General features: G+C 36.6%; 1 protein-coding gene across 1 annotated transcript in view; it reads right to left on the bottom strand.

The window, feature by feature from the left end:
- The window catches only part of BIRC6 (baculoviral IAP repeat containing 6), a gene marked incomplete at its 3' end in the record, with an annotated part of 95,893 nt that overhangs the window by 58,767 nt on the left and 27,621 nt on the right, over window positions 1–9,505 (bottom strand). The window contains exons 11-12 of the mRNA XM_010283892.1: window positions 8,033–8,258; window positions 2,534–2,694 (exon numbers count right to left, since the gene is read on the bottom strand). Coding sequence (XP_010282194.1) covers window positions 2,534–2,694; window positions 8,033–8,258 — 387 coding nt within the window. The remainder of the gene's footprint in view (window positions 1–2,533; window positions 2,695–8,032; window positions 8,259–9,505) is intronic.

Below are 9,505 nucleotides of genomic sequence, written 5' to 3'. Positions count from 1 at the left end.
CTGCTGAACATCAGACATTATTTTGATAACACTTAAGTACAACTCTTTTTTTAATTAAATGGTTCTCATGAATCATAGATGAAGAGGACATGCAAGCAAATGAACAGGAAGCATATATAGTGAATTAACTGCCAGATCAAAAACATTAGTTCCTAACCAGAAGAATTATGCCTCTGGCCTTCCCGTTATTACACACTACACATTTAACTGGTTCCAGCGTTCCAGTCATACAAAGCATGACTGAATAAACTTTCCCCTACAGATCTTTCTCAGGTCTCATTATCTTAAAATTTCAGTTCCTTTCCCACCCTATTCAGGGAAAGAAGGGAAGGGTCAGGGGGCAGGGAGTTAACTGAATTTCAGTCTGAAGATTTTATACCTTTTCAAGAGCCACCAAACAATCCTGAATATTACTTTTCCCTGGAATTAGGACATTTTGGTTAATATCCAGCACATTAATATCCACAATAATCCTGATAAATTATCTAGGTTTGCTTTCCCTTATACTGAAATCTTTAGCATTCTATTACTTCACTCAGTCGTGCATAGAAAAAAAAGGCAAATGTCATTAAGGTCCTTTTCCAAAACCCAAGAAACTGAAAAAGGACAGGAAGTAACTGCAATACAATAACAACTTAAGAGGATGTTGGTTAGTTGAGGCTCCCCAATCCTACTGAATTGAAAAGAAAAAAAGACCTTGCCAAAGTTGCATCACAAGCCCTCTCACATATCCCGGCCCTTTCCAGACTGCCTGTGTATACCCTGGCCCTCCACTCCATGCTTTCTCCACCCTATCCATAAGGGAAAAAAGCAAATTCCACTACACTGCATGTAAGGAAGTGAAACATGACTTTCTGGAAGAGCTCTGTCATGTCTTATGTTCAGTATGCTGTACTGTTAAGCACCCACAAAAAGCTCTGGCAATTTATTTCACAGCCAAATCAAATGTCTTCAAAGAATTACTAACTCATAGAACTGTTTGCTCAGCAATGTGTAAAACGGAAACGTTAAGGAAAAGAGTCTGGCATTTCTTCTACTGTTTTGTTTCACAGGTGAAGATTTTCAAATTCTGACATCCAGATCTGCAAATGGACTGAATTCTAAAATTCATGCTGAAAACACAACAGGTTCCCTTCACAAGAATAATACTGACTATCTGCCCTATTTTTTTATTTGATAGAACAAAATTCTGCTACATGCTAAAATTAAGGTTTTACTTCAAGAATTAAACAAAGGAAGAACCTGCAAGAACATCTGTTGACTGCTGTCCTGCAGTCACAGCTAGCACTTCCACTAAAACTGTTAAAACGTCTTGTATCCTAAAAGATTACACTTTTCTCCAAGAATATTACTATGCTAGAATACTTCATTCGTGGATAACCACCAGTTTATACGATTTCTTTACGGAGCATCTCCAGCACACTTTTTTCCTTGTTAAACACTGTGGGATGCTACAGAGTGAGAAGTTGTCTGAACGCACGTCAATGATCTTTGGTATGCCTGTATTCCTCTTTAAACAGCTGTTACTCTTGTTTAATTGGGGTGCTCTTACTTAGCGTTTAAAAAAATAATGAAAAAAAGAGCATTTAAAATCATGCTTGCTGCTCTTCCCAATGCATTTTACATCCAGCAATGTAATAACATTCAACAGCAAGATTTCTCTGAAATACCAAGTTCCTAGAAGTTTTTCATAAAGAGCTGGCAAGATAAAGATTACCAATTAATGCCTGAATAAAAGGAAGTGCTTCATATAATACTTTCCATCCCTAGCAGACAGGGCAGCAGGACATGCAGTGAACACTCTCACCACAGGAAAATCCCAATGGAGGCACAATATCTTCCACATCAAAGAAGTGACTTTTCAAATTATGCTACCCCCTCACAGGTTCCCTGAGAGATAGTAAGATGCAGAGTCCAGCTAGGAGTCTTCCCAAGGCAAAAGTATTCATAACTTTGGCCTACCCTGTCAAAGCTGCAAGGAACAAAAGGTGAAGTTATACTGCAGCTTTCATGTAGCTTAGTTGATGAGGCAGATGACAGAACTCCCAAGGAAGCCAGGTTTTATCTACTGCCATCAAATAAAGCCTTGCTATTTCTCTTAGGCATCCAAGAGGCATTGATAAATAATTTCCTTCTGTGACTTGGAATAATTTATCATAATTTTTAAAAAATATATCCAAAACTTAAGAGCACCATTTGTTTCATCAATCTCTAGCATTATTTACAATTTTTTTTTAATGACTGTAGGATTCAAGCAGTACAGAATAATAATTCAGTTCAATCTTCGAGCTATGCACTTTTATTTGTATAAAATTCAGGATTTTGAAACTGTTTACCCAGTTTATTTCCCCAATTTACATTCAAACATGGCAAGTGAAAACAAACCATGATGCTGAGAAATAGAATAAAATGGAAATAATTAAAACCAAAATATTTACACAATTTCAAGCAATTGTTCTAATATACATCACAAAGAAAAATGAGTTTGAAGAAAGAAATAATATTCTGAAAGATATCTTAAGTTCTTTCTTACCATTGACTTTCCCTAAGCCTGGAGCTTTATTTTTCAGTAAAGTCACTTGAATCTGGGGAATATTTGTGATGTTTGAGTTCAAAACAAATTTGAAGTCCACATGTCCAACCATACAGGCTTTTGGTAGAACCAGTTCAAAGACATGCTCATCCCAACTGTTGCTGTCAAGAAAAAAGACAACAATGACACAGTGTTAAGAGAATATTAAGATTAGGCAGACAGGCAGCATTATCAAGTGCATTCTACTTCTATGCACGCTTTCTTTAAGACTAAGAAAAATTCATTGTGCATTAGTTGACATCCACATGAATTTCTGAAGCAAAGGTCTTTCAGGCTGCAGTTAGCCACATTCATTTTGTGAAGAACATGTTAGAAGCCAACTGGTAAGAGAGGGCAAATCAATGTTCAGATAAAAGTAGCAGTGAAAAGATTCACTGCCTGCATTACAGTACTATTTCTATATTACTATAAATACCTGTTGCTCATTTCTAGAAAAATATGAACAAAAACAGTCACTAAAAAAGGATCTACCAATCACTGAAGTGTATGAAAGCATGATAGTAACTACCTCACAACCTCTTAAGTTGGCTTTCTCCATTGTAAGTGTTAAGCAATGTTGCTTCCCATGGTACACCAGCCACATCCAGGAAATTCAAAGTACTAGTTTCAAATGGTTTAAATTTTTAAATACACTTGATAATTTATACAGGATGAAAAATGCTTCTTACCAAGTGCACACACAGAAGCCTGTGCTATGCAAAATAGGTGCAACTCTCTTTTAATGAATCATATTTTCCTTTTGAAGTCAACTTTAGTTTACACTGAAAATGTATAAACTTCAGATAGTAACTACCCCTCAACAATCAGTTCCATAGTTTGATACACTGAAGTTTGCAAAAAATAGTTCAAAACAAAGAGCAATTCCAATAAAACTAATCATGAGTCATCACATTTGTATACATTTTTAAAATAACTGCACTTCCTGATCTTCTCAATTTATCAGTAAATAATTTTTTTAATGTAGTAACTTTGACAGCCTGCGATTACTTAATTGTGTCATTTACAACACTAAGAAACTGAGTATGCTGCTATAAATATTGGTTAAATGCTTTTCTAACATCTAAATTTCAAAAAGGTATTTTAAGTCAAACAACATGCTACACAGAGTGTTGTGCAGAAAACCATTTTAAAATAGATTACGGATTGGTACAAATATATTTAATTCTTTGCATTTTTTACAGTAATATCCCTGAAAGTCATACCTCCCTCAGGCAAGTATAATACATTTATAACAGATTCCAAATATGCATAGTGAAATGGCACACCAGCCTTCCAGAAAACAGAGCAACAGAGAAAAGCAGTGATTTTGGGTAGAATGATGGACAGAAGAAAAGGTGGATAGAAGAGAACTTGTGGTTATGACTTAAGAAGCAACAGTGAAGAATTTTCAGTTAACTGTACAAATAACTCAAGTAAATAAAATATAATGAGAATTTATCCTACAACTCCAGGGAAAAAAAAAACTCTTGTTAGGAAACATAACACTAAAAACTTGGAATCACTCATGCCTTTTCCCCTGGCTTGGGGAATACATAGTCCAGTGCAAAACAGAGAGAGATTTGTGGGTGGTTTTTTATGTCTGAGTATTCCCCTATAGGTGTTATGCAAAGCATGGACTGAATGAGACATTCAAAGCAGTAAGCCTTCTGAAAGACTAAGCAATATTCTGCTCATCCAGTTTAAGTTAAGATCTGGTACAAAATCAGAAATTAGTAACAAACAAGTTTGTCTGCAGTACTCTCTTGTAGTCTGTATGTTGCATATGATGCATACTGATGTACCAAATTACAACTGTTATTTGTCTACTCCAGAAATCTATTTTTGACAGAATTCAGCAGCAGATGCCCCGAAGGAAGTTTTAAGTGCCTCTCAATAGGCATGTATGGAATAACAATCCTCCATGAAGGTCTCATATTAATCCTAATGGATTATTGGATCTTCACTATTGTGAAGAGATCTTATATTTGTGGCAATGAGCTTTACAATCTAATTCTGTGATGAATGAAAAACTCCCCTTTGAACAGTTTTTTAATTTCTCATAGCTCTGTTTAAGCACATCATCTTTATTTGTGTGTAAAGTTTCAAAGAAGGAAGAAAATTTACTTGCTTATTATTTTCTCAATTCTTTAGCATATCCATCCTAAATATCACTTTTCACTGATAATCTAATGCAAGTTCTTCTAGAAATTTTAGAAGGTTTGCAAAAGTGAGAAAATCTACAACATCTTTTTAAAGAAAATTACACAATCAAGACTGTGTTCTAAATGCAAATATACCATCATTCTCAACTACAAAATACTTTGTGGGATCAAGTGCACCCCAAGCAAGTTTGCAGATAACACCAAGCTGAGTGGTGCAGTTGATATGCCCGAGGGATAGGACGCCATCCAGAGGGACCTGGACAAGCGTGAGGAATGTGCCCATGTGAACCCCGTAAGGTTCAACAACGCCAAGTGCAGGGTCCTGCACATGGATCAGGGCAACCCCCGGTATCAGTACAGGCTGGGCGATGAAGGGATTGAGAGTAGTCCTGCCAAGGAGGACTTTGGGATACTGGTGGATGAAAAGCTGGACATGAGCTGGCAGCGTGCGCTCACAGCCTAGAAGGCCAATCCTATCCTGGGACGCATCCAAAGAAGTGTGACCAGCAGGTTGAGGAAGGTGATTCTGCTCCTCTACTCCACTCTGGTGAGACCCCACCTGGAGTCCTGCGTCCAGCTCTGGAGCCCTCAGCACAGGAAAGACATGGACCTGTTGGAGCAGGTCTAGAGGAGGGCAACAAAAATGATCAGAGGGATGGAACATCACTCCTACAAGGAAAGGCTGAGAGAGTTGAGGTTGTTCAGGCTGGAGAAGAGAAGGCTCTGGGGAGACCTTATAGCAGCCTTCCAGTACTTGAAGGGGGATTATAACAAAGATGGGGACAGACTGTTTAGCAGGGTCCCTAGCAGTAGGACAAGGGGTAATGGTTTTAAACTGAAAGAGGGTAGATTTAGACTGGATATAAGGAAGAAGTTTTTTACAATGAGGGTGGTGAAACCCTGGCACATGTTACCCGGAGAAGTGGTAGATGCCTCATCCCTGGAAACGTTCAAGGTCAGGTTGGACAGGGCTCTGAGCAACCTGATCTAGTTGTGAAGATATCCCTGCTCACTGCAGGGGGGTTGGACTAGATGACCTTAAAAGGTTCCTTCCAACCCAAAGATTCTATGATTTTCCAACATACTTCTTCATTCCTTTTCTAGAACACCTCTGCAACTTTGGATCTTCCACTACAAATGAACTTTGAGCTGCAGATCCACTTCCAGAGTTTAAACACTGGAAAGAACATCAGTACCTAGCTCTTCCTTCTTTCACATATTTTCAAATACGTTGTCATAAGATGAATACATAAAATATTTCCTACATAAATTTGAGAAAAAGCCAGGAAACTCAGCTGTCACTGTTTTATCAAAGGACATTAGGAATTCATGTACTTTTTAAAAAAGGATTAGCCCAATTTAACATTTCAGATAAAATTGCCACTGAAGGCAAAATACTGATATTTCAGTAATTCACAAGGTAAACCAGACTCTGCTTTTTCTGTTTTCTTTGTTACTCAGCCTTTTTAAAATAAAAAGGTAAGATTGAAAGAGAATGAGTGTAATACAATGCCTTTCCCTAAAATACATTTACAGGATTATCTCCTATCTATTTGGTAAACAAAAGAATTAATATATCAAATTGCATTACTCATCCATCTAACCCTGTAATCCCACTTCTTGATAGGAATCAGTATGAGACACTCAAAGAGGAGATAAAAGGAACCTCATACTAAGGACCAACAAAATAATACAGAAACCAAAAAGTTTCTTCCCAGGTAACTTTTAATTAAGAGCTAATGTTGCTCTCATTCTTAAGATTGCATATTCTACCCTATGAACAGAGGGATGTAATATAACCATTTCATCATGAGTCGTTTAGCAGCTGTCAAAGATTTCCAGTACTAAATGAAAACGTTTATCTTTACCTCTTTACATTCCTGTTTTACTTTGCAGCAGGCATAATTCTTTTCCTCTAGTGAAACAATATTCATAAGATAATGTTCCACCTATCACTTTCCAATTAACAGCTATTACCTTCATTGTTTGCTTCCTTGTATCTTCATATTAGTAGCTTTTTACTTTTCAACTGTTGTTGAACACAATGGATAATCAATAGTTTTAATTGGAAGTTATTTTGCAAGGAACCACCTCCTTTCCAATTGTTACATACAAAACATTTTACTTACACTAAGCAAAACCACAAGATAAATAAAGGTTTTAAAGCCTATAACGCTGTAAGTTTTTAACCATAGCTTATGAACGTTTTAATTAAAACAAGTTCAGCTCATGTTAGGTATCAGCCCTGGAAACACCTGCAACTATTACCTTCCAGACCGGTTTTCCCAACTGGAATGCTACATTACCACATGCTAGCTTTTACTTACTTATATGACAAGCTTTTTTTCCCCATGTATAGTCTTTAGCTGTCCTAGCATCCTTTGGCTAGTCCATTGTTTCCACTGTATGGGCATTTAGATTCTACATTACTATCCAAATCACAGATGTGTGACAGACCGACCCAAAAGATCTTACAGTGCCTTATTACACACATCCCTTAATAAAACACACAACACAACTTATATCTATATTTTGTTTCTCCAAGCATTTTTTAGAAAAACTATGCAAAGCTACTTCAGATAGGTTTTAAGTAACTCTTCAAGGAGACAGCAACACTGCTCTTCTAGTCTATAGGATCCTGGAGGAATTCCAAGTTCTCATGCCATGTGTAAAAAAAAAAAAAAAAAAAAAAAAAAAAAACACCCAATACTGCATGTACCATGTCATTTCAATGAAAACATTGCCTAAATTTTAGCACAACCTGGGCTCTATACTGGCTTAAGTAAAGGTCTTGCGTCTAAAGATTTAACTCGACACGAACAGACATAAATACAGATTATATCTTTACATTTTAAAATAAATTAGAATACAGTTTCATTTAGAACAACTAATTAGTCATACTGACACTTGCAGCTTGCGTTTTCCAATCAAACAATGTACCAAGAATGTGCATATGCATAAGAAGGGTGAATCAGACTTAATAGAAACAATCAAGAACATCTGTAATTCTGGCAAATGTGCTTGTCTAATTGTATAATGAAATGGCAACATTTGGCAAACAAAAATACACGAATTCAAAACTTAACTTTTCAATTTGTTCCAAGGTCCACTAAAACAACTCTGGCAATGTCACAGAGACCGCTAATGCAAACTACCAAATAGAGATTATTATCCTTGAAAGTACATGTTCTTAAACCTGCACACTACTTAAAAACAATGAAATTGCATGAAATTTGTGATTATACCAGCTATACGAACCAGTTAAGCAACACACACATGATTCTTTTTGCACCATTACCTATCTGTCTGTAGCTTCCAAGTTCGAGTATGCTGAGCTGCATCCCCATGATGCTGCTGGTGCAAATGCTGAGGATGCCGCCTTTGCTGCTGCTCTTGCTGGACTTCTACCCAACAGGGAGGGACAGTGGCTGAAAACCGTGGCGTCAAGGTCTCAAAACGGGTCAGTTCCACCAGGGATGTCAGTGTTTCAAGGGAAAATGGCTGGTCCACCAAAAGATCAACTCCTGAACAATTACAGAACATACATTAATTCCTACACAGAAATTTCTTCCAGAACATCCTATAAATGGTTTGAAATACATACAAACTGTTATAGGTAAAATTAGCTACATGATATATGAAGCTTCTTAGAAACAAAAACAACCCAACAAAAAAACCCAAATAAACAAAGCCAACAAAAACACAAGCAACCAAACAACCCTAGCCTTGAAGCCAGTATCCTTTGAAGACAGCTCATTTGTAATGTCTTCTAAGCACCAACAGCTCTGACCATGTTGTCTGCGGTTCAACCAGAAATATCAGGAAAAAGTAAATAGCCAGCTATACTTTAATGATGTAAAGCTGATTAAAACTTTTTTTAATACCTCTATTAACTCAGATATAAAACTTTCATGTTCTTTTTTTTATTTCATAAAAACAGACATGGAATTACTATGCAATTGTAATGTTTTTATCACTGTTTAAAACATTACTTTGGCACGTGCTTATCAATATAGACTTGTTTTACGGTGGATTACTAGAATGTTTTGGAAGGCTCCCAATTTAGCTTAAAAAACAGCTGAGGGAAAAACAAACATGCTTTATGTAATGCACTTAAAAGACACTGGGCCTAGACAAGTATTTTGTCTTCTTGTCTTCATACTCAAGTCTTGTCCTGAGGAAACAAGGATATTAATTGAAGAAGTACTGAAACTTAAAGTGTCCCAGGGAGACAAACACCTAAAGAAACATTACAAAGGAACTCTAAAAATAATCAGGTTTCCTCAGACACAAAAAAAAATTTGAAAACCTGAGGTAAAATAACACATGCACAATGTTAATTGTCTTATTTTTTGAGCATTTTCTCTTAAAAATGCATTTGGGAGAAAATCTTTTACCTGTGAAGAAATTATGGTTTTGAAAAGGAGAAAGTTTGCTACCTGACTACTACTGTCACCACCCCCGAGGGAAATAAAAAAAACAAACACCAAACATTAAACACACCAACACAAATACCCTCCTCCCAGTGAAGTCTGAGCCTAGAGACTATCTTGCAAAGCAAGCCAGTTTGAAACCAGAATAACAAGATTACATCCTCCAGCTTGAGAGTAGAAAGACACATGCAATTTTTCCCAAAACATGGAGAAGCTCAAGATGAGATACCCAGTCAGGCAAAAAATTCACTCCCACTGCAATAACTATCATTTCGACTTTTCAATCTAGGAGGCAGGAACATGCTGAAAAGATTAGAAATTCAAAATGCTTTATAAAT

This window comes from Phaethon lepturus, unplaced genomic scaffold (genome assembly GCF_000687285.1).
Source record: "Phaethon lepturus isolate BGI_N335 unplaced genomic scaffold, ASM68728v1 scaffold48513, whole genome shotgun sequence".
Taxonomy (NCBI): Eukaryota; Metazoa; Chordata; class Aves; order Phaethontiformes; family Phaethontidae; genus Phaethon; species Phaethon lepturus.
Note: the sequence above shows the minus strand (reverse complement) of the source record. Positions and strands in the feature narration are given on the sequence as shown.